Genomic DNA, 26359 nt, shown 5'->3' on the forward strand with positions numbered 1-26359 from the left:
TTGCACTAGTCGGTTCTAGCATTTACGCCCACTGTGACATGTATTCATGACGTTCCCTCCTGCTAAACTTGTTTTTTCTTACGTTTGGACGACTGACTGAAATAATTGTTACCGTACACTCTCTGCATGGGTGGATAGAATGGTGTTAGTGCTGTTGCGGTAAGACAGGAAGCTCTCCTTTTTTCTGAAAAAAGCGGAAGTAGCGAATGGCAAGTTCCTCAGTCCTACGATGATGCATTCGTGCAGCATCTTCTTTTTTTGCCGTAATGTTTGAAATTTTTGAGATCAGTGTATGCTGATCTCGGGTAAAGTGGACAGATGGCTTCCTAAAAGAAAGTAAGAAGACCGTCAGAATTAATGAAAAGTGTATTTTGCATTGCCGAACAAAATAGCTACCAAAAGAATCGTCAAGAGAAACGTTCATCGGTAACTGAGTATACATCATATATTTGTCACGCAACAGAATATCGCGTTTGAGATTGGTCAATGATGAATGCGTAAGTGGGTTATACAGTACAATACGGAAGTGACTCTGAAAACATAGCGATGGAGAAATTTTGTTGCATATCTATGATAAACAAAAAATCGCCGGTATGAACTTGCTCCTGCACTCTGATTTATGGTCAATCGCGATATTTTGAAAGTTTTCAAAACTCCTACCCATACATGTAAATCACGAAATACAATTGTGCTAATACGATTTCCTACACTTACCAAGGATTTCAATCCTGTTCACGAAAAGTGGCAGATATACAGGATATAAAACTCTTGTCACAAATCCCTTGATATTTCTTATTATCATATCACATTATACAACTTCCTGTGCTAATCTTCACCTCTAGGAAACGTGTGTGCTGATTGTTATGTCGGTTAGTCGGTTGTATATACAGTTTCATTCATCAGTTGAACAGGATGCAAAAAGAACAAGGAATAGTAAAGCTCACAACCAGAGACGATTCAGTTCAACACATCTAATGCTCAAGCGCGCAACGATCTTATGAGAAAATGCTTATGCGGGCCTATTTTATAGCATTCTTCGCCATTGAAACGTGTTATGGCCGTTTAGAGACAAACAGATTCGCTAGTAAAGATTCGGTAGGTAGACTGAAATAATGATATAAGGGATGAACTTTCCTTTTTTTCCCCATCTAATCAAAATCCGTTAGCGCTTAAAGTTTGAAGCGCAACATCTAATTCTCTGTAAGTTAAGGGGGCAATTTCAAGGATTTAGCCTTGAGTTCAGCTATATAAATAAATATGCTGCGAGGTTTCTTCACGCAAATTTAGACCCACTTAAAAATTATGTCATTATTTCATTAACTCAAATAATTGAAATGAAGTATGGCCCAAGTTTTTAGCTGATGAAATGTTCATTCCGAAATCTTCCTCTACGATTTGCAGTAAAATCTTACTAATTTGTAAAAGTACTAACGAATTGTTTTTGGATGGATATCTGTATTATTTTACCTGAAAACGAAAACACGCTTGACTATAGCCCTGTAACGAAAGCGGAATAACTTTATTTATTTCTGTTTATTTCATGTATTTTATTTATTTAATCAATTTGCGAACAAAGGCAGGTGGCGACACAATAGAACGTTAACTCTACTTAAAGATGTACGTATCACCTAAACCTACCCACATTATGAACATAAAAACTAACTACACCAATTCCAACATAAACTTAAAATACAAAAATAACATAGAACATATTAAATGTGTATATAATCAACAAGAACATCTAGCTAAATTATTAATCCTGCGACATTTACAGCAGATAAGTTTGAAAGTACGAGCGTCATCAGCATGGAATACAACACGTAATCTAGTGAAGTGGGATGTTTTTAACTTGCCAAGGCTGCTGGAAGCCGATTTTCACCCTCCCCCCACTTAAAGACGTACGTTTCCCCCTCTATTAGTAATTAGTCGTGATGAACATCCCACCCCATACCGGTAGCATTGTTGATGTGGTTTTGCTGATTTCCCTAAACGAAGGGCCAATTTTTATATTAATTACCGGCTGGGCCACGATGGATTCACAGCCGAAGGTCCTAAAAGAAGAAGTTTGATGGGGACTCGACTTGGCTCTTCACGACAGAGAAAAGAGGGCAAATTTTGACTTCCCAAAAAAGTACTTCCGACTTCCAAAACGTGAAAGAGAGAAACGGATCCTCGTATTTATTCTGGACAATAAGTGCGAAGATCATTTCTTTCTTTCGTCTTTCGCTTTCACCTCATATGTATATATACACGTGAGTATCACGCCTTCCAGTTAATGTAACGCGTGAAGGGGAAGTTGATCCTTACTTTCTGGCTTTTTCCTTCTCTCTTCCCACTTAGAAAAACCGAAACTCAGGCTAATATTTGTTCAAATGTTTGGGCGAAAAACAACCACAGAGTGCTTGCTTTCAAATTCTGTTTTACATACACAGGAAACCTTGAAGAGATTTCTGCCCAATACAACGAGGTTTAACATGCCATTTGATGATGACAGCTCTGGTTTGCAGTGGTATATTGTGAGTGAAAACAATTTAGTTTATCCTCTTTTCTAGAAACATATTTTACCATTGTGATACCAAATGTTGACTTGACCGAAGTCGAAAGCGACCCGAAGACTACTTTTTGTGTTGTTTAATTTACGGCTCGGTTGGGCGCCACAGTAATCCCGTTGCATGCGCAAACAGTGGAGCACATTTTGCAGGGCATGTACAAGGTGCGAGAGCAGAACTTTCTACTAAGCCGAACACACATCATTGGTGAAAAGTTTGCTGCCTAAGATACCCATAGTACAAAATTCTGTTGGTTTATATTTGTACGCCAAGAGTATAAGGAAAATTATAATAGGTATCACTGACGTTTCAATCAGTGTTCCCGTCTACCCAGGAATGCTGGCCGCTGATAAAATTGATTCATGTACAAGAAGGAGTCCTGTCTCTGCTGATCCTGTCCAACTTCACACGAAACTCTTGCGTTACCAGTGTTCTTTGGAAAGCCTACACACTGAATTACTGGCTGCAAAGAGCAGCTTCAGATTTGCTTCAGTCCTTAATCTCGAGATTCTTTTCTGTCTCTTGGTTTCTCGATAGCCTTGGTTTTTATTGGCAGTTTCCAAGTTTGACTTGTAATTTTCTTCGATTTTTCTGGTTAGAGTGATTCGGGATAATAGATCCTAGAGATATCGACTGATTAGGTCACGTCTCTGTTTTTTATTATTTATGTTTTTTTTTTTTAATTTTCAACTTCTCATAAGCGTTCGCGGAAACAGTCGCCTTCTTTCCGTTTCGCCTTTGCGGCAGATTTTGACTTCTAAATATTTGAAGTCTCAGACATTTAAACTGTGGGACGAACATGACTTGAAAATTAGAAAAATCATAGCAGTTAGCTAGTAAACAATTTAAGCATTGGGAAATGCGCCTGAAAACATGAAGCCCATCCTTGGATGTGATTCACACCCAGGACCGCGCGATCTCACTGACTTCGAATACTCTTCCAACTGAGCTATCAAGCCAGCTGGGGGCTGGTCAATTGGGATTTCAAGTTATATCCCGTAATAGGTGAATGAAATAATTTTACAATATATGAAATTTTAGGTGTTTACACTAAGCAGTGACAATGAAATGGAAGTCAGTTAGTAGTTGACTTAAGCATTTGCAAACAAACAAGCCTACCAAAAGTCAGGTTTGAACGGGAATCGAACGCATAACAATGCAATTGCGCTGCACTTGCTCTACAAACAGAGCTATTAAGCCAGCTGCATGCTGATTAATTGCGTCACACTTCTGCCGTGTCGAACTCAATTCAATAGCCCATTTCCGAGTTGCTGCATGCCTCAGTTTCAAAGCGAGTCCTGTTGCACAACCATTCAAATGGAAATGAGTTGCGTATTCTTGTGCAAATCAAACTCATTTCCCTTACAATAGTTGAGCACCAAGACTCACTTCGAAGCTGAGACAAACAGCAACTCGGAAATGGCCCATTGAGTTCGACGCGGCAGACATCTGACATCCGAATCCTCCCTCGAATTTCTGCCACAAGTTCGACAGGCTGTGTCGAGCTTGCGGCAGAAATGCGGCACGTCACCGATTCAAACCTCGAATTTCTGCCGTGTCGAATTAAATGCATACATTATTATAATGTATGAACATATTCGCAAGACATTCCTACGATTTCCACTGACCAAGATATGGCAGCTCCAACATGAAATAAATGCTGCACGATTGAACTCGACGTCTGAGGTAGTTGTCGAACTTTTGTCGAGGTTAAGTGGAAGATCAATTCGATTGACTTCGACACGGCAGAAGTGCGACGTTTGAATCGGGTGTTATATTTCAATTAAGGATTAAGGGAGACAGACTAAAGCCGTGTTCACACTCAACATTGATTATGATCAACTGAAGTACAATTCCGGCAATTATACTCCGTTCAGTTTTATTCAATTATGGTTCTGTTCACATCTGCGAAAATTCCAATACGATAGGCAGGGTAACCTCGCAGTGTGAGACAAAATGGCGCCGATTCGCATGTCTGCCACGGTTATCATCACCACGCTTGAGGCGAGAAGCGAATCAAGGATAGCTTCCGAGAATAGAAGAAGACACCAAATAGCAATTAGAAGTTTCGTTTGCTCATATGCCACCATGTGTTCGCCATCTGTTCAATTACGCATTGTAATTACTTCAAACAACCCCCTTGAGGTTGTTTGAAATTATTATAATCCAATCATAATCAAGCGCTGTCATTAGTTGACGTGAACCCATTTCACATTTAATTGAATTATAATTCGATTATAATCGAGGCCTATCTCGGATTAAGGACTCTCTAGTTTAACTTGTTGATGAAGAACTCAGCGAGTGCTGGTAGATATTTAAATGACGGTTTTCTCTTGAAGCCAGCACCACATTATATGACACTTCATCTGTTAATCTTAACATCTTTCTCGTTTTAAAAACAAAGAATGCTGATCACGAAATGCACTACAACGTCAAAGACGTGTGGAGAATGAATTACACTGGTACTGGAATAGTTGTTGCAGTAGTAGACGATGGACTCGACACAAGGCATCCGGACCTGCGAAGGAATTATGTAAGTGTTTGGAATGGCATGTTTTATAAAAAAAGGCAAAAGCAACGTCCGAAAGTGAGATGTTTCGCCCTTGGGGAACGTTTCTGCCTTACGCAAGGATTACGACGACGGTTACTGTAATTCTATGAAACATTACGCTCCAGTGACAAAAAACCAATGGCGTTGGTACCCCCGCACGGGCGTTTTAACGCAATTTGGTACATTTCTTTGCCGTTCTCGTCCTGACAACGACATGAATTTACCAAATTTGAGGCTACGTGGAGGACGCGAGTTTTCTCTCCAAACATACACGCCGTTCATACCAATTTCGTTTCTAGAATGTCCATTCAAACTTTGTTTATGCCGAATGACTTGGAATAATCACGATATTATTACATTAACGGGAAATAATGAATTTTTCAGGCTTCTCTACGCAATTGTAAAAATTGCGTTCATAACTGCGAAGATCATAGCTTCACTTGATTTCATATCCGCAGTTCATATGATTCATTTCATATACCATTTCATCATTGATTCACTCCTCACGGGACCATGAGAACCCACAAATGACCAGCTCCCAACGTCGGTGGCTTCATAGCTCAGTTGGTTAGAGCGTCGCACCGGAATCGCGAGGTCACGGGTTCAAACCCCGTTGAAGTCCTGAATTTTTCAGGCTTCTCTATGCAATTGTAAAAATTGCTCTCATAACTGCGAAGATCATAGTTTCACTTGATTTCATATCAACAGTTCATATGATTCATTTCATATACCATTTCATCATTGATTCACTCCTCACGGGACCATGAGAACCCACAAATGACCAGCTCCCAACGTCAGTGGCTTCATAGCTCAGTTGGTTAGAGTGTCGCACGGGAATCGCGAGGTCACGGGTTCAAACCCCGTTGAAGTCCTGAATTTTTCAGGCTTCTCTACGCAGTTGCAAAAATTGCTCTCATAACTGCGAAGATCATAGTTTCACTTGATTTCATATCAACAGTTCATATGATTCATTTCATATACCATTTCATCATTGATTCACTCCTCACGGGACCATGAGAACCCACAAATGACCAGCTCCCAACGTCAGTGGCTTCATAGCTCAGTTGGTTAGAGCGTTGCACTGGAATCGCGAGGTCACGGGTTCAAACCCTGTTGAAGTCCTGAATTTTTCAGGCTTCTCTACGCAATTGCAAAAATTGCGCTCATAACTGCGAAGATCATAGCTTCACTTAAATTATCATCCTTGTTGCTTCAAAATTCTAGACATACCGTTTTCAATCACCACTTCACGTATTCTTATTCCGGAGTAGGGTCAATCGAACGCGCCCTTAATTATACATGTCCTAGCTAACAAAACCAATTAAATTTATAATTGTATATTTCTTAAGCTTATAAGCTGTATAAGAGGCATACAGTTCTTGTGCTGGCAGGGCAACTAATCCAGAGGAACTCCTGTTTGTCGTGCCATAAAATACTGATATCTGCGCGAAAAGTTTTTTTATTTGCCCAGTTGATCGTGATTATACCCGGCAAGTGACTTAAGTGGTTCCCGGACATCAGGCTAAAATGCCAGGTCAATGTTGTTACTGTTCACACCAGCACGAAGTATAACGGATTATAAACGATGATACCTTTTTGGATGTAGACATAAGCTTCACCGCCACCATCAACACGACAAGTACTTAGTTGAAAAATCCTTTTAATTTCGCATTTCACTGACTTCATGCGATCTCTTGACAGGACAAATATGCCAGTTTTGATTTTATAGACGGTGATAACAGCCCAGAGCCGAGGCCAAAGGACAAACATTCTTTTTCAGGGTGAGGGAAAAAAAGTTTCAGCTTTCTAGTAAGCAAAAGTACACTGCGTGTCAAGGACATTTTATTTTTATTTCATTCGTAAAGGTTCATTCTCTACCGTACATTTTAAACTGTCACTTTCTCGGCGTGTGTCGCAGGACACATGGGAAGAGATAATACTTCTCGTCGACCAAATGCGGCGTCTTTTCCGATTGTGTGGTGTACAACTTGAATATCTATAGAGTAGTAAAACAGAACCCTTGCTAAGAATTCAATCTCAACATGAAAGGCTAAAAAATGGGAAGCAAAACTTGGTCAGTCTTTGACAGGTAGACTGTAGATTCTCTAGAGATTTTTCCGGGACATGGCAAATCTCTACGAACGACTCCTGTATACCCTTTATCTAAACGCTCCCCAATCCCTGGGTCTATAAGTTAAACGCTAGACTTTCTTCGAAGACTCAAAGGGGAAGACCCAGTTAAAAATATAATTGGAAAAATTGAACCCTATAATCAGGTAAAGTGTCAGTCAACTGATAAACGACAATGGGTTTTATTTAATTTTTTTTCGCCCAAGAATGAAAATATAGTTGAGAAGTTAAGCATAGTTTTGACCACTGAATTTTTTTTTTCCATAAAGCAGTCTGTTAGCCGATTTCTTTTGACATAACCATTACAGTTAAACGTGATGTTTTCGTATTTCCATCTTAGACATGGTACAAAGTGTGCTGGTGTGATCGCTGCTGAGGCCGGTAATAAAATATGCGGTATCGGCTTGGCGTACAATGCAAGGATTGGAGGTAGGACCCTTAATCATTATTACAATGAAATTCCCATATCATTCGCGGCCATAGGTTTCTGTTTTGGGGTGAAACAGATCGTGAAGATGGTATATATGATTCTCTTTTCGGTGATTCGCCGCTCTTACTAGTAAATCCATTTTGATACGTTTGTTCAACTGGCACTGCTTTTCGTCACATGGATTTTTCCTAAGAGCGCCTGCTCTTACTCACAAACCCGCTGTCTTACAGGCAACAGGGTGCAAACAGAGAACATTTAATCTTGCGTCTAAACAGTATACTAAAGAATGAATGCCAAAAAGTCCCAGTCCGGAGGTAACAGTCAGTTTCTGACTACTTTTAGCTTAAACATTTGCAGGCATCCGCCTTTACACGACGAAAATGGCGACAGATGACAAGGAAGCAGCTGCCCTGAAGTTTAACAGAAGTTATATTGATATATACTCTAACAGCTGGGGACCAGAAGATCGCGGATTTGAAGTGAAAGGACCAGGAAATATGACACAATTCGCCCTGCAAGAAGGAGCGGAAAAAGTAGGATATAGATCGTTCGAGTTCAATAGACCATATTCGTATTCTCGATATTAGCCTGGAACTAGCTTCCAGTGGAGGGGGAATCTTTTCAAATGCAAATACCTTTTGATGTATTCCCCCGCATTAGCTTCCATTGCAAACTAGTTCCTGTCCAATACTGAGAATACGAATATGGTCTTTTGCTGACAAATAGTACTTAGCATGCGTCATACAGTTAAACTCTGTTCAAGTATAGAGCCATTAAGGACGGTGCCTACTATTGTTATTGCGTATACGTTCTGCGCATCTCGAGATACTCGGATTTCCAATGGCTGGTGCTTACTAACACAGGGATATTTTTGCGCGGTTCAAAACTATGCGGAGAAAGCAGAACTTAGCAAGTAATCTCGGTGTCCTAGAATAAATTTGTGGGTAACCACGCATTTTTCGAAGATACTTAATCAACAATATAAGTAAAAAGCTTTAAAATACAAGGCAATATATGGCGTTCTTTTCCAATTTGAAACTTAATAATTATCTTTGAAAACTGCATGGTTACCCCCAATTTTCTTTTTTGGATTTCAGTAACACTTGTTAAGATCTGCTTTTCCCTCATTTTCAGTAAACCGCGCAAAAATACCTTTGAATTAGTAGGTACCGTCCATAACTAGTTAAGGAAACCTTTATTGTTGCGATGTAAGAAATTTAACAAAGTGAGCAATTTGAGCCCAGGTTGTTCTCTCTTCTGTCGTGGTTAACGTAAAAGGTTAGCCAACATAAGACGAACTATAAATTAAAGTGAAATAAAATTTAGAAAGGACATCGTAGCCAGATGTGCAACTTGAACGGTCACTTGCACGCCTGAAAAAACTCATTCCAAGCTTTCTAGCGTTCATATCATATTTATTTCGGAAATCAAGTATATCAGTGAAATAGGCCCAGTTCGATATATCAATATTTAAATATGGCTACGACGGTTTATGGTCAAATTTCACGGCTCAGTTCTATTCTCTTTGTCGCACAATTCTCAGGGGAGATTTATAAGCGAAAGAATATTCAAATTTATCCATAAAGCCTTGGAGCCATGTGCGAATATTGATCTATGGAACGTGGCCTATTTCATAGGTTCTAAAATTATTGACTCATCAGGCCAGTTTCGTATTCTCACGGTTAGACTGGATGTCGCATGAAATGGAGGCTAATGCGGGGGAAATAATTTGCATTTGAAAAGATTCCCCCGCATTAGCCTTCATTTCATGTTCAATCCATTCAACTCAACCGTTAGAATACGAATCTGGCGTAATTTGACCAGCTCCCATTTGGCTTCTAGCTTGGTTGATAGACTGGAGCTTTTCTGCGCAATGGTACAATTATACCTTAGAAGCCCACTCAAGACTGGCTCACTTTCAACTGCTGAAGTTACTTTTCTAACTGCTTTCATGCCCATTCCAGAGTGCTCGGAGTAAAACTGCAAACTCTTCCCCTCATTTATTAGTCCATCTGATCCCTGTTGATGTCAAATAAAAGTTGCATTAAATTCACAACTATAAAAATGCTTACCCTTCATTTCGGACGCAACATATCATGATTGACCCTATAAGCAATGTTGATTTCGGGCTGCAGAAAAGTCGACTACAACCATGATTAACCCAGTTACTGTTATTAACATAAAGAGAATTTTCAAAACAATGTTTACGTGAATCGACATAAATCACAGCATTTGCGTTGTAATTCTTCCAGGGACGTCATGGCAAAGGGAACATTTTCGTATTCGCTACAGGAAATGGCGGGGTACTGTCAAAAGACAGCTGCGCATACAATGGTTACATCAACAGTATTTATACTATTGGAATATCTGGCTTGACAAGAGATGGTTCCATACCGTATTATGGAGAACGCTGTCCTGGAGTGATGGCCGCAGCTCACAGTAGAGATGCGTTTGGCGACAGAGACCCTGTGGTAAGGCCGGCGAAATCACATGAAATATATATCTTGCTGGTAAAATCCGTTAACAGGTTGAATCCGTTTTTACCTAAGTTAAACTGGTGATCCTCATTTTACCTAGATTGTGAATACGCACTCAGATGAATTGAAGAAACTTTTTGGAGCCTAAAATTAAGCCTAGAGAAAAATTAGGGTCAGGTTAGGCTTAGTTTTGGTTATTGTTATGAATTGACTTCTTATACAAAAGTAAATAGTTTAAAGAACGGTACTGTGTTGAGCATACTCGTTGTAGCGTAGTGGTGAAGACACAATACTATAGATCTTGAGGGGCCAAGTTCTAGTACCGGTATCCATGTGCATTGTACAATCCTTTGTTCCCTTACTACGCTGTACTGTCGAGTCTATGGATAATTGTGTGAATATAGAAATTAATAAAATGATACGAAACATGAAAATGTGTTGAGATGGGTAGGAAAGAGCTTGAGGGAAGATTTAGGTGTTTTCAGTCCTTTTTGGGAGGTTGATAGCTGCTTTTAAACGAGGTAAAGTGCATACCCAACCTAGGTTAATTGTTGGTAACCTGTAGGTAAAAACGGATTCAATCTGAGCCGGGATTTGACCAACAACATGTATACTTAATTGACCTCTCCCCATAGGGGCTTTTCAGGGCCAATGAAACGAAATGAACGAAAAAAAATAACAACTGTTACGAATCCCAACTGGCGGGAGGCAAAACAGTATGCTATTTACAATTGCAGCCGAGAAATTGAAGCATCAAATGCAATTAATGGTTCGAACGGGTCTTCATTGAACCCTGGATCACCGGATCTCAACTCTAGCCCCCTAACAACTGCCTCCTAAAAGCCCATTAAATGACAGCGAGGATGCCAATGATCTTGTTCTATCACAAACCCCTGTGCTATTCTTATGTAAATCAGATCAAAAGCTTGAGTTTTTTGTTAAGATCTCGAGTAGGCAAAGCTGTAAAATAGTCAATTGTTTGCCTTAAAACTTTGGATGAAGGAGTAAAGAAAGCCACAAGTTTAACATAAACATATTCAATGGTACGAAACTGTGACGTTCAAAAGCTCGTAATTCTCGCTGTCGATAACTTAGTGTTCTAATCATGCAACAACAACAACAACACAAATGTTTACTTAAATGTTTTAATCATGAAGTATATACTAAAGAAAATTGTTTATTTATCACCTCATATCCAGTTCGCACTCATGGAATAATTGTCAAATAGTCTGCAAGGGATCTAATAACGTTCACTAAAAACTTTCGTCTTGATCTTAACAAGATGATACATTTACTAGAACTCCTGAACACTGTCGAGAAATGAGCTAACTCAATACAATGAAGTATAGATATCCTTGATGCTTGGTCGAACGTGGGCAAATATATCCCGGCGTAGCAAAAACCACAAAAGCTGAAGACTGAATAATTTACTTAATGTTACAAAGGCTGGACTGAAGGTAATGCAAAAAACCAAGATAATTATGGCATTAACATTAACCACTCGTTTTTTTCAGGTAACCGTCGGTGAAAATGGAAAATGTGAATTCTATTTTGGTGGAAGCTCTGCAGCGACAGCAATGGCGTCAGGATTGATCGCTCTCACACTTGAAGCCAAGTAAGGCTACACTCTTTTTGATATCTCGAAGTGATTGGTTGCTAAAAAGGGCCAATCAACGAAGGTTGTTTCAGCTTTGAATGTTTCCCAAAAAGTGAATGCAAATTTCTCTTTGCAAGGAAGCAGAGAGTGGGAAAAACGGGAATTGCTCAGTTCACTTGGCCGGCCGTTATGTGAGGCACATTTGAGACCTTGGTTCTCTTCTATTAAGCGTTTTTTTTATTCTTTACTATGTCTCTTTTACCAGCAAAAACCTCACCTGGCGTGATCTTCAACACGTCATTGTGAGAAGTGCAAGGTTCACTAACGGACGAAAGCCATCGGATTGGAAAAGAAACGGGGCTGGGCTGGAAGGTAAGAATTGACTATTTAAATAATGGGGGTTCAGGGATGGCGCAATATTAAGGGCACTTGCCAACCACCAAATGTGGCCCGGATTCGATTTCCAGACTCGGCGTCACATGTGGGTTGAGTTTCTCAGTTCTCTTTTCTACTCTGAGAGATTTTCCTCCGGGTGCTACGGTTTTCCCCTCTCCTCAAAAACCAACATTTGGTTTGTGTTAAATGTTGATTTCAGTTTACAGTGTCGCCAATAAGTGCTCCAGTGCTAGAACACAGTTAAATAAAGTTCCTTTTCCTTTTATCACATTTTTTACAAGTTAAAACTCGGAATCACTGATGCAAAAACCATGATTTATGCAACAGGCCGGATCTGTTGTAAGTGCCTTAAATCGACGATCGATTTAAATGTCTACAGGGGCAGGGGAGTTGGGAGCCAGGGCAATTTAGGGACTAGTGATTACCTAAAACCGACACACGCAGACAAATATCTCGCTTTTAACTCTAACCATCTTACATGCTATGAAAAGTAAATATCTAGAACATTGCTCAAGGGGGCTGTTGGTCTGCCTCTTCCCGTGTTTCTAAGGTCAAGGTGTGAGAATATGCTCATGGCGTTGTTAAAGGTTAAGGGCTACTCAAAAACGTTTTTCCGTAACTTTACAAAGGAAGTCACTCTCTCTCTAACACGACAAGACGAGAACTTGGGAACGAGAACTCGATGTACGGGTGGGGGGGGGGGGGGGGGGGGGGGTGGGGGGTTGGGGTGAGGCAAAACAAGAGCAAGAAGAAGAGAAGAAGGGGGTGGGGGAGGAGCCGTTCCTTTTTATGAGCTAATCTGACTTTCTTCCTTCTTCTTAAGCAGTAGATTAAAAATCAGTTACATAAAATCAGGCTTTAAACTAAAGATATCAAAAATCTCACAGCTGTCATTGTTTTCTATTACGTTTTACAGTTAGTAACTACTTGGGATTCGGTTTGATGGATGTTTCCGAAATGGTTCGCCTAGCTAGAGACTGGAAAAAAGTGCCTAAACAAAAGAGATGTGAAATCACCTCAACTAACATTTCCAGGTGCGTTGTGAAGTGTACGTTTCTGATGTGCGTTTGATTTTGATAGGAAAACCGAGTTTCAGAAGACAGGGAGGTAAGATCATTGATAGCTAACCCAATCCTCTTCCTTCCGCGGTCGTAGATCAAATTGCAACCAGTTTTTCTGTCCTTTAGGAGCCTCTAAAACAATGTCTTTGAAGTAGAGAGTTTAGTGAATCAAAAAATTAGTGTTAACCAAGAGAAGAAGATTGTTGAGCGGAAATGGTTTTCATTTAAGTTGATAGACACTTTTAAGTTATTTTTTACATTTTTTTTCCAGCGAACACAGGACACACGAAATAAGTCTCTTGTCGTGGCCTACCACTTGCGCTTCAGAGAGAATCCGCTTTCTAGAGCACGTTCAAGTTCGGGTCAACGTAAGAGTGTGGCCAAGAGGAGACTTGCTTTTAACGTTGGAGTCACCAAACGGAACCAAGTCTCACCTCACCCAACATCGGCCTTTTGACAAGTTCAAAGGCCACTCTGAGAGTCTAACGAATTGGGTGATCTTGACTTTGCATCACTGGGGAGAGGATCCCCAAGGCAAATGGAAACTTCGGGCCCACTTACGCAACGGTGAACACGGAAATCGTAAGTGCCGACGTTTAATTAATTATTCATTGTGCCCATAAAACAAAAAGCGTGGTGTGTTAATTACTGGGTTGCCATGTGGCAATCTAGTCAGAAAACGAAACGAATTTCTTCGTTTTGTTTGTTTGTTTGTTTTTTTTTTTCGTGTCGGGAAAAGTCTTTCCTGTCACTCCCCTGCTAAGTAGTGTCTTTGGGTGTAGAGTCCTCTGCACAAATTTTTGGTAGATTTCATGGAGTAGTAGAAATACGTAGATTTTATCCGGTGGACACATTAGAATATTTAACCTCCAATAGCGTCGAAGTCATTGTAACGCGAATGGCGTTTTAGTGGATCTTTAAACAAAATACACCCTTATGGAGCTCAAGAATGAAACGTCAATTGATTGGATAAACAAGACAGGCGCTGAAAAATAAATATCTAGAATCTTAAAAGCGACGAGTAATGGTCTTCGACAACAATTGCATCTTTCGCTATTGGATATCAAAGTGAGCTTTGCTTCTAATATTTTACTAACTGTCATGTTATGTACAATATTGAAACCAAATGACAAATTCTGTATGGGTTTAACCAGCATTGAGGGAATCGAACGCCTTAAATGTATCTGTGTTTACTGAAGTCGCATTTAAAGTTGTTTGGCTGTTTACATTTATTTCATACTGAACTGTTCACAGTCTTCTGGAAAAAAGAAATAAGTGGAAATGTGGCAGTGAAGAATTATTTGAAAGAAAGCTTGTTGTCTATTTTGTGCTTCATTATTCACGGAAAACGGGTTCTTTAGAAAAGGTTTGATCCTAAAGTGTGCAAAATTTATTTAATTGCATGTTGAGGCCCCATTGGGGTGGGAGGGGGGCGCGTCTGAGAATCCTGTATACCATTAATGTTTGGCCTGAATATCCCGTAAATACCGGTAGTTTGTATCCCTATGACGTCAAGGGCGTAACATGTTTGGGTACTAGATAATGTAAAACATCTTAATGAGCGTTTCGTTCTGTGGAGATGCTGATATTGGTGGATATTGCGAATATTTGATTAAAAAATACAAATAACCGCATTTGTGAGCATCGATGTCACTGTTTGTGCTTTCTATATTGACCAACGAACCTATCTTATTGTTTTAAAAAATGACAAGTTTGGTGCTCGGTATCCCGGAATCTCTTCCCCCAAATATCCCGTATTCTTATAATTTTTAACCTCAGAGTGGGTTTTTAAGAACATCAATCAGCCTACTATTTGGTTCCGGTATATGGAGGATACCTTTACTCCTTTCAAGAACAAAAATGGTGCTTTGAGTTTTTTTCGATTACCTGAATGGGAGACACAACAACATTAAATTCACAATTGGGTTTGAGCAAAACGATGAGATTCCATTCCTTGATATCCTTATGAAACGCAATCGTGACAACTGCTTCTCAACATCAATCTATCGAAAGAAGATATTCACCGGTCTTTATACCAAATGGGACTCTTTCACTCAGCGTAAATACAAAATAAACCTAGCCCGCACTTTGGCTAATCGCTGCATTAGAATTTGTTCGTCACCCCGATTGTTACAGTACACCTTAGATGACCTCTAGAGGATTTTGTTACTTAATGGCTACCCTACGGGAACTGTTAAATATCATATGAATAATGTCATCGAGAAACATCCAAATAAGCCACAAGATCTTGCACAAACAGTTCGGAAAAAAGAAGTTCTAATCGTTGTACCTGTCTTAGGTCATCACATCAAATACCTCAAAAAACAGCTGAGTTCTTGTATAAACATATTCTATGTTATTTTTCGACCTCAAAATAGTTTTTTAGAACACCCGAAGAATCAAGTCTTTTTTCCCTTACAAAGATAAACTAGCTCCTTCTTTCAGGTCAAAAGTAGTTTATAGAGCAAAGTGTTGAGATTGCAATGATTTCTATATAGGGAAAACGAAACGCCGATTACGTGACAGAAAAACAAAACATTTTAAACCCCTAACTACAAATTGTCACGAATCTGCAATTGCTGATCATGTTATCTCAGCCAACCACACAATTAAGTGGGATCATTTTCAAATATTAGCAACTGGTCAATCAGGAATGCATTGTAAAATTAAAGAATCTCTGTTTATCTGTGATCTAAAGCCAGCATTAATTGAAACCATTGGCAGTGAGAAACTTTATCTCTACTATTAGCAAATTTCTTGTCGTTTTGTGTCAATCAATTTCGGTAGTTCCCAGTCCGTTCAGTTGTATTTTTGAATTTACATTTATCTGTAACTGATTAATAATCACTTGTGATGATGTATGTATAGGAAATCGTATGAACGCGAGTGCATTTCGTGATTTATGGGCACGAGTGATGTTTTGAAAGTTCTCAAATGGCACTCGCCTACGGCTTGTGCAATTTGAGAACTTTCAAAAACATCACGAGTGACCATAAATCACGAAATGCACGAGCAGGTTCATACGACTTTTTATTTATTATATTCTCAACAAAATTACTCAAACGCGCTCGTATCCTTCCAGTTTTGGGTTTAGTTTTCTTTCAGTCGCCCATGTTTTCCAGACATTCAACCAGGTCTGTGTAGCTTTCAACGTGTTTTTGTTTTTCGCATTTTCTTTAAGTTGCTCAACAATTTTTTGGTTTGACAAAGCAAACCGACTGCCAGCCATTTTTTTTTACTTTGGTGTTCAAATTTGGCGCTTCCCCGGTGTTTCCATAGAAACTTCTGTATTGCACTCTATAACCTGGATTGCACTCTATAACCTATTTATGCATTCGCTATTGGCCAATCAGAAACAAGATATTTTGTTGAGTATATAATAAGTTGTAATATACCAAACGTTAAGTTTATAAAAAGTTATACTTTTCAAGCAAATGTTTATAACCGCTGTTTGCGTTTTATTCTTATTGAAACTTAAATGGCCCAAGTCAAAGAATTTTGTGAGAGCAAATATTTTGTTTGTTTCAATAAATATTACGCTGGAAAAGGCTTTCGTTAGATTTTTCGGCCGTTGTGGATTCATCGTGTTGTGCAATATTCGACCTTAACTAATTTGCATACGTGGGTTGAAATTACCTTATAAAGACAACAGGAATTTGTAGCCGTGTTCTTCCTGGCAAATGATTAATTGGTAGCCATAGTCTTTAACGTCAGAAAAAGATTTGTTTAGTCACTCTAGCGTAAAATGAAGTTTTCGTTAACTTGAGACGCCAACAATTTCTCTTTACTTTCTCTTTAAAGACAGAGATTTCCCGCAAATTTTTTTAAAAACTTGTTCCCTTGAAATATTATTTCTCGCTACGTTTTGCATCTTTTTGTCCAAATGAACGTCCAAAAATAGATATTTTTTGACGATCATACAGTGGAATATTTTGTAGTTTAATATTGTCTGTCAAAAAGTTGCATAAGAAGCTTGAACTAAGTCACAACGCACACAAGAACTTTTAATAGTCGCATTTTCCTCTTCGTCCAATTCTGGTTTCTTTTTATTTTGGGATTGGCCAAACCGGCATTACTCCCAGGAAAACATTCTTCCCTGTAGTTCATTAAATGTAAACAAGAACCGTGACACAATTAAGGTGATCACGTGCACATTTGTGGTTGCGTAGCACGTGATTAACATCTCCTTTTGACAGAACATCGTGACCTTCCTCCTGATTCATAGAATTCAGAGACTGCAAAACGTTTAGTGCTTTACGATCGATTGTCAGTAGTCTTTCGCTGAGAATTCGAAATTCAGAGTTTTATATAAAAACTATGTTTTTTTTTTTTTTTCATCTGCCTTTTGGCTTGCCTTTTAATGTTAACTCCCAGATTTTACGGTACTTTTTGGTGCATGGGATCAGATTAGTAATATATATCGGTTATTGACCAAGCGTGAGGTCATGATAACTGGATATTGTCCAATGTTCTTCTTTTGCGTGTTTATGGACCGAGACGAAATCGAGATCCATAAACACGCAAAAAGAGAACGAGGCCAATATCCAGTCATCTTAACCGAACAAGCTTGGTCAATAAAGGATTTATTATGTTGGATAAAACACCGAAAAAATGATCTTTGATCTTGCGGGACCAAGCGAGAAATCCCGAGCGGGCAGTGTAGCTTCATTTTGCCCGCTCGGGTTGCCAATCACAGCACAGGATTTGTTTCATCTCACCCGCTCACGGAGTTAGTCATATAATAATGCCTTGTGTTTTTGTGTAACGCGTACCACCGACAACCCAGTTTACGCTCATAGAGCGACTAGTTGTGATTATAATAATTCAATTATCTACGAAGTTTTTGCCTGGAATCTTGAGTACGTCGTATACAACGGCCCTCACAAGGAGTAAGAAATGGCCGCCTCAGTAAAGGTCTTTCAGTTGGTTCGTTTGTGCAAACATTATTGCTTTTTACGGACTGTTCGAAATAGCTTTTTTTGTGTGTGTTAAAACTTCTATTAAGGTCTCGGTAAAGGAAAATGAGGTGTCCGCGGAAAAATGAAATTGTCGCGCCCGCTATTTTTTGTATAGGGTCAAACTATATATCATATTAAAGCTAATAGATTGAATTGTTTGAATAAAGTTTTAGTTTTTTGGTATTTAATATTGCCTTTTAGTTTTGAGTCCTCAAACTCAGAATGACCGAGTCTGCTGCAGAAGCTCCTGCCGCTTCACTTTATTGCAAAAATAGCCGCACTTTGTTGCATCGAGTCACAAATGAATGCACTGCAATACCGTGTGAGGAATTTTTGATATGTTAAGAATTGAAGGAAATATCTTGCAACAAAGTCAAACCTTTCATCTCATACTTAATTTGGGCAGAAAAAGTACCATAAAATCAGTCTCCGACAACAAATGAAAAATTCCTCACTTGGTATTTGAGCTAATACAATCATCTATTAGAACTGAAAACTTGGAAGCGATATCTTAAAACCTGTCGGGACAGGAGGTCCAAGAAGTTGTAATTTTGGCGTAAAAATAAACCCCTAGAAAATCGAGCTTGAAGATTTTGCATGCAGTTCACGGTCTGCTGACCGTTTACATGATACGTCATCCTTTTTTCGCGCCCAGATTATGGCGGGAAACAAAGAAAGGGATTTTAGCGGTTTTAAAATTAATTTTCCAGATTTTTTTTCGGGAAAATATACTTCACAGCCCACCGATTCAAGATTTGCAAAACAAAAATATTGACCAAGACGCCCAAATGTACCTTCACCGAGACCTTTAAGGATGGAAAAAACACCAGGAAAACAATTTCAAGAAATTTTAGAACGTTCGTTGGAAAATAACATCGAGAAATTGAGGTTAGTGATGAAGATAAATATTTGCGGAGCAACTACAGAATACAGAGCCACTTCAAAAGCAATATTTCTTAAGTGGCTCCGTGGCTCCACAGTCGTGTTGGCCTTTTTGGCCTTTAAAAGAACGAGGAAGGTACAGTATACGTTTGTGTGGCTCCATGACTCCGCAGCTCCACAGTCGTTTTTACGTTTACAAAAAGGAGGAAGGTACATGTTTGAGTGGCTCCGCAGCTCCACAATCGTTTTAGCGTTGAAAAAACGAGGACGGTGTATTTTTTCGTGGCTGTGAGGTTCCTCGTCTCCACAGTGGTTTTAGCGTTTCTTCTTCTTCTTCTTCTTCTTCTTCTTCTTCTTCTTCTTCTTCTTCTTCTTCTTCTTCTTCTTCTTCTTCTTCTTCTTCTTCGGCAGTCCATCGCAGGCGATGATGACTGTTTATGTTAGGTGAGGCAGAATCTCTGATGGGCAGCCAGGCCCGCCCGTGAGCGGCAGATCTTGTTGCAGCGACTGCATGTATGTCCTGATGTTGCAGTGGTGTTGCAGTAGTGTTTAAACGTGAACTCGAAACTGAAATTTTGCGCAGAGCAATAAACCATTGAAATTTATTAGTATTTACCTTACGTTAAACTGCAAATTTGCATTGGAACAATACCCACCAGGACAATTGTGGATCTCCCTTAGTAAATTAAGAAGCAGTGGAAGCCGACGCTGGTAGTTCTGTGCTGAAGCCAACCATCGGATGGTCTCAGTAAAATTCCATGCGGAGAGAGTATGATGTCATTGACTCGTTTGATTACATAAAATAAAAATAAAGGCAACATTACAATCTGAGGAGGAAAATTCACGCGAAAAACCGATATCGGTTTTCCTCTTGAAATGCAAAAAGCTCGGTTTAAGCTTAATCAAAAGGTGAAACTTGTCAAGGAGTCAGGCCCATACTGCTCTCAGTGAGCATTTTGAAATGTAGCAGCAGCTATCCAACTCTACAGGAGGACTGTCGGTCAAATCTGTTTCTTCTGAATGAACTTGACAAAATTTTTATCACCCGAATTCGTTCTTAGGTTTATTTGCTAAGCAACGAAACATAAATTGCTTGATCATTCAGCAGTGTTTGTTGTTTAAATATTCACCTTCTCTTCAGATTTCAACCTCAAAATTGATGCAGAGGGGGAGATTTGCCTTAGGCTTGGCTCAAACAGAAATAAACTGGAAATATCACCGCTCTCCAAATTTCAGCGAGAATAAGCTTTCTGCGCATGCACGTATACGATGGGAAGATTTAGAATACAGCTAAACATAATACAGAAAAGCTGTAATACACTGTATGTTCCACCGTATTGTATTCTATATATAATTGGTGAGTTCAGTGCAATAAAACGGCCAAAACCAGATTGAATGGCCTACTAATTATTTTTTTCTGATAGGGTTTACCATTACAAGAGTCTCCTAGAAGCTGAGCCATTAAACTAGATTCAGCTAACATACGCTCTGCATAAAGATGTGAACTGATTTAATTATAAAAACGTTTCTTCAAATATAATTAGAATATTGATCGTATGATCACTTTTTACCGAATATCTTTAACCATTTTAGGTCATCTTTACCTTTACAACTGGACTCTTATTCTCTATGGAACAACTTCAGATCCACTAGATGACAATAGCCACGTTAATAGACCCCCAGGAAAGGAAAAAGACCGACCAGATCCAAACAAAACAGGTCTGTATAGTAATTAATGTTAGAATAATATGATCAGGTGCAGTCCCTTCGTCGAACCACGGCGTTAAGCACGAGGACTCACTATGAAGGGAGTGGTGCCTAAGCGCTAAGGCACATGTGGATAATTTGTCTAACAATCGAGGTCGCGTTCAGAGCTAGCTATGAACTTATTTGTGCAATAAAAAAACCTAATGGAAATGTGTCTGCAATATGTTATGAAATTTTATCAGTCATTCTTATCTATTATTTATCCCCCGTCAATTTTCTCGCACTGGAAATGTCTTCCGTCTCTTTGTTGCCATTTGTTGACAGCCAATTTTTGGAGAATCTACCGAGCTTACATCAATCGGAACGAAAACAGAGCTTGAAGCGACCCCTTTTATAGGTTGTCTTCGTGTTTAAGGGTTACAGTACGTATATGACACTTCGCACGAGGAATTAAAACCTCGGTCTCGTTAATCAAATTAAAATAAAACTCACAACCAGTGTTTAATCAACCTTTTCCTCACGAATAAGCTACTAAATTTAACGAGAGCGTTTGGAAGGTATTTTGAGAACCAACAGGTAAGGACAAGGAGCCCATCAAAGGGAGTGTCTGTCTCCACTAATTCTTTGGCTCAACCCTGTTCCGAGTAAATTTATTTTTAGGAACAGGTTTTTCCCGCAAAAATTATCATATTCCTTTGACGCCGAGATAGCTTTGTTTTGATTGGCTTTTACAACAGTGGGCGTTCTTAATCTCCCAAGGCAGGCATTCTATAAATAAATCTACAAGGGAAAGGTTTCAGCCCACGGCCAAGTATGGGAGGATCCCCTTAATGAACTCGTTACAGGACCTAAGCCAAGAAACAGTCAAAGTACATTCGTTGTCCCCAAGTGATGTATGGAAATACCCTTAAGGATACTGCGTCTCGAGTAATCCTGTACATTCCAGACTGCTATTTTCATTGGTCCCTGAGACCTGTAGCATTTGGGTCTCAATGATGCAGCGCAATCACCGTTTTATGCTCTCATCATATGTTTCAGATAGTGCGACGGGCGCTATGAGTGGCTGATTCTACAGAAGGGCCCGTATAATTTGAAACTTTGATGCAACATTTTCTGGTAGTTCTCGGTGTTGTTTAAGTAAAATAAATTTGAATGTTGCAAGCAACTATTTCAAAAAAGCAAAGAAAATTTATGTGTATTTCAGAAATTTGTCGCAGAAGAACGTTCCGCTTGAAAGCTCGGCTTCAATTAGTTTCCTTTCCCGTGCGCCTTAATACTTCAGAGGTACCAAATACCTTACTAATCTCGTTTTCTAGGTCCGTACCGTAAATTTCGGATGCTCGTTTTTTCCCGATGACTTATGACTCGGCTTATGTCGGTCCATATCTTACAGTACGGACATCGAGCTCAGTTAGTAAAAGTTATTTAAGCGCCCGTTCAATTTTATTTAAATGTGTTGATCACAGTTTTACCTCTTTGACATACGCAGGATACATTGTCCAAATAATAACCAGAAAAGGTTTCCCTCGAATAAGAAACGACACAAAGATTCAGCTGTTTGGAAAAGATGGCAAAACTGACCCGCTTGTAACCAGAACTCACCCGCTTGTAACCAGTACAAATATACCAGCGAGTGACAGGTTTGTGCTTCCGTCAATGAGTTTCGTTAACACCAGAAAGGAAGTTAGACAAGTCCAAGGGAATGCTACTATCTGATGAGTATATAATATATATACTCACCAGAATGTCGCATTTCTCATTGGTCAATGAAGAATGCTTAAATGGAATGGAGTGCAATGGGGAAGTTGCTACGGAAACATACTCATAAAGTAATTTTGTTGAGTATTTAACAATTATTCCTCGAGTCCGAATGGGCTCTGAGTCAATAGCCCATGAGGTCGAAGGCCGAATGGGCTATTGACTCAGAGGTCATGAGGGCGAGAGGAATAATTGTTTTAGTAAAATCCAACTAGTTGGTCAAAAAAATATCGACACAAAACATCTTTCGCTAGTTAAAGCTAGACTTTAATTGTTGTTTTGGTTATCAAAGCCGGCGCTTTTCGCTACTAGTGGGCTATAACAAATAGTCTACTAGTAGCTCAACCAATCAGAACGCAGCATTGATAATAGACCACTAGTTGGATTTTACTAAATAATAATATCACTTGTGATGTTTTGAAAGCTTTCAAATTAAACACGCCCGTGGCTTGGCTTAAGACCTTTCAAAACACCCTCGTGTCCATAAATTAATTAATTGATTTGTTTGTTTGTTTATTTATTTATTAATTTATTTATACTTGATAGAGTTAAGTACTTTATGCTCTGGTTAGGGGACGAGCGAAACTCGTGCCATTGTATTCTCTGCACCAGTGGGGCTTTATTTGCATTTATATGCATTTTGTTGTTGACCTCCTTCAGTTGGCAGAAATAGAAACACCTTATCACTGCTCAGAAATAGTGCGTTTCTTCATTTCAGTTCACAATTATATTATTTTTGGGACCGTCCATTGACCGATTTGAGTCACGCCGTACTTTTTCGAGGGAAGCATTACGATCGCCGTGTATTTATTAAGGAGGTGAGCTTGGTTACATGTTTGTAACGGGAGAAAATATAATAATGCCTGAGTTTCCCAAAAGGTTTATTTGACTAATTAGACCTAGCGGCGACGAATGGTGCCGACAGTATATTAGCAACTGCTTCACCCTATCCGACTGCAATTACTTACACTTATTTGCTGCAAAAAGTTTGTTTCAGTCAAAAAACATGGAAGTTGTAAAGGCCCGTAGGCCCCATCTCACATTTTTATTCGCACGAAGAATGAAACATGGACTTCCTTGGGGTTTGGTCTATCTTCATCGATTTGAAGGGTTTTTGAGGCACCAAGGCCTAAGAAAATCATAGTACAGCCAGAATTAAGGCTATTTCACTGGTACTTGAATCTTTTCTGAAACGAAAAACTCGAAGCCATGATGTCGGCGTTATGAACTCATTTCAGAAAAACATCAAAAACCTGGTACAATCCCTACTGTAATACTAATGATATGTGTTATTCCTAATGACAGATAGCTGTTCGACAGGAAGGAAGTAAACAATGGATTGTTTTGCCGCACAATAAATACATATGGCAAAAAAGTAATCAAGAAACCATAACAACAGGTGCAGTGAAACCCAGTTTGTTAGTAGCTTCCTGCAACGAATGTCAGATATTCGCAGAAATGCTGGATAACAAGAAGCTCATTTACCTCACCTTTAAACTATATATAGAATCAGAAAGTTTAATTAGACAGTTTGAGGGTGCATTTTTTTGGGAGTATCCTGATTCTCATTCTGGGATTAGGAATTACAGAGTACACGGAATATCAATTCTCAAAAGAACGCAAATTATGAAAACGTAATATTTTTGGCGAAGCGACCTGGGAACTATTGTATCTGCGCGTGCGCCAGTTGCGTTGGCATGGCGGCTGAAAAAGTTCCCTATAGTTTGGAACACGAAATGTTGAAATATGGCAATAAGTACAAGTTTTTTGGCGGTTTCCTCGATTTTCCGGTTTGCTTCATTTGCTAAAAACCTTGAGGGGGAACAGAACACAGAATATTTTTTTTATACTTGTGAGTGCTTTGCATAGTGCAAATGCGTTCCCATAAGCTCTTCCAAACTCTTGATGTTGCCGGACTTAATTTTAAAAAGGTTCGAAGTTTTTGTACAAATAAATTAATTCTAACCTCATTTCTTTCGACCAGGCAAGAGCACATTTTTAAATTAACACAAACTGAGAGCTCTTTTTGTTCTAGCACTCGTAAAGAAACAGAACACAGGCCGAAAACCCGCAGCTATGGTAGAAACTTTGGATCGCTATTTCATTCAAATTTCAATTTTTAAGCCGCCGGCAGGGGACCGGCCGACCGCGTATCATTTCCCGCCAAAACTTTCCCAAAAGAACGCATATTCTGTCTATTCCGAGTGAACCGTATTCCAGTCATTCCGTTCATTCTGCTATCGCGAGCAGAATGAACGGAATAGTATTCAGTTCACGAATACCGTCTATTCCGGAATCGTACCTAAAGAACGCGACCTAAGAAACGCCGACTGCTACGACTACGAAAACGCCAGAAAACAATAATATCATTGGTTAAAAGATCATAACTAATTGTGCTGCTCATGCAGCACGGATTTAGCAAGCTGCATAACGACGACGTGAAATCAACAAATTTGAGGTTTTGACGCCAACGTCAGCATGCAACAGAGAATCTTTCATTCTCTATTTCTACTCCGAAACCGCTGGTTCCAGTTTATTTTTAGGATACTTCGCCCATGTTGTAGGACGTGAACGAGACTGAATAATCGCAAAAGACTTACGATAACGCAAAGTTATGTTTTGAGTCGTAGATCTTGAATTCCCTACTCAGCAAGGACAACGGCAACGTCAACGTCAACGAAAAAGTCACTCTAAAATATAACTTAAGAGTTCAGTATCCCAGTCATTTCGCGATGATTCCACATTGTACAGGTTGTGCAGTACGGGCCAAATGTATCCGGTAACAGGATGCGTACGAATGATTTTAAGGTAAAGATAGAAAATGAATGGTTCATTGTTGTATGCTCGCGTTTTCGACAAAAACTACAAATTGGTGATTTCATGCACACGTTGTTGTTTTGTGGAGAACTGCAAAAAGATGCACTGAAATGAGTGCTGCACGTGCAGCACGACCCTTTCTTCCTTTTTAAGTATCCAATAACATACTTGCTTTTTGGCGTTTTCCTTGCCGTAACCATCGTTGTTGCTTAAACTCCCAATGATTGGGAGTTAAGCAAGTAGTTAAAAGAACAATTATTGTTCTCTTAACTACGGCTGCTCTGTTTTACTGGCACCTTATGAGAATTTAGGGCAGCCAGTAGCCTCCTTAGCTTATTTCTGGTAACTGTGAGTTGAACTAAAAATGTAAATGCAATAAGCAAATGAAGTGGTCTCAGTGGGGGATCTAGGAATATTTTAGGAGGGAGGGGTAAATTGAAAGAATCGAAGTATATACTCTGACAAACGTCCAGATAGCTTAGGCTGTCATTTTGACTTTGTTTATGTTTTGCAGTAATAAAACGTTTACGTCAAGTAACAGTATCTGTTCCAGCAAAAATAAAAATACCATGAAAAGCAGATAAGAAGTACTCTCTTACAAACGTAGAAAATAAATAGATTTCAGATACCTGAAACATCATATGCAAAGAGAGAAGCCGTCCAACTTTGAAATAATAAAACTTGCATGTTGTAACATTGCAAATAATTTGTACATTTAATTGATTTATTAACCAAAATAATTGACCACTATTACTGTATTTATGTTAATTAGACCTACAGCTCTCATTTTGAAACAAATATTCTTTTGACATTTGATCGTCGTAGAGAGTCTAAAAAGTCTTATTAGCAATAAAACAAAAGGATATTTTATTTGGCCGCCATTATGAAAGAGATCTATGCAAGTGACTTCGAAAAAACAAAAAGGAGCCCCCCTCCCCCTCCTTCCTTGGATCCGCCCCTGGGTCGTTGATGTTGTTCCAAAGGATTTTCTCCCACCCTCCGAACTTCCGTGAGGAGTTGAACAAGGCGAGATTGTGTAGGGTAAT

General features: G+C 39.2%; 1 protein-coding gene across 3 annotated transcripts in view; it reads left to right on the forward strand.

Annotated features, from left to right (window-relative positions):
* The first annotated feature begins 834 nt into the window (after positions 1-834).
* Positions 835-26359, forward strand: part of LOC138051809 (furin-like protease kpc-1) — a 371910-nt gene continuing 346385 nt past the window's right edge. For all 3 annotated transcript variants that reach the window (XM_068898073.1, XM_068898075.1, XM_068898074.1), the window contains exons 1-15: positions 835-1095; positions 2433-2516; positions 4954-5082; positions 6802-6881; positions 7571-7659; positions 8018-8193; positions 9913-10131; positions 11652-11752; positions 12000-12106; positions 13047-13164; positions 13463-13773; positions 20625-20750; positions 22228-22378; positions 23215-23314; positions 23802-23895. In XM_068898073.1, coding sequence (XP_068754174.1) covers positions 1006-1095; positions 2433-2516; positions 4954-5082; positions 6802-6881; positions 7571-7659; positions 8018-8193; positions 9913-10131; positions 11652-11752; positions 12000-12106; positions 13047-13164; positions 13463-13773; positions 20625-20750; positions 22228-22378; positions 23215-23314; positions 23802-23895 — 1975 coding nt within the window. In that variant the 5' untranslated portion in view covers positions 835-1005. The remainder of the gene's footprint in view (positions 1096-2432; positions 2517-4953; positions 5083-6801; positions 6882-7570; positions 7660-8017; positions 8194-9912; positions 10132-11651; positions 11753-11999; positions 12107-13046; positions 13165-13462; positions 13774-20624; positions 20751-22227; positions 22379-23214; positions 23315-23801; positions 23896-26359) is intronic.

The sequence above is a fragment of the Montipora capricornis genome, chromosome 6 (genome assembly GCF_036669925.1).
Source record: "Montipora capricornis isolate CH-2021 chromosome 6, ASM3666992v2, whole genome shotgun sequence".
Lineage (NCBI taxonomy): Eukaryota > Metazoa > Cnidaria > Anthozoa > Scleractinia > Acroporidae > Montipora > Montipora capricornis.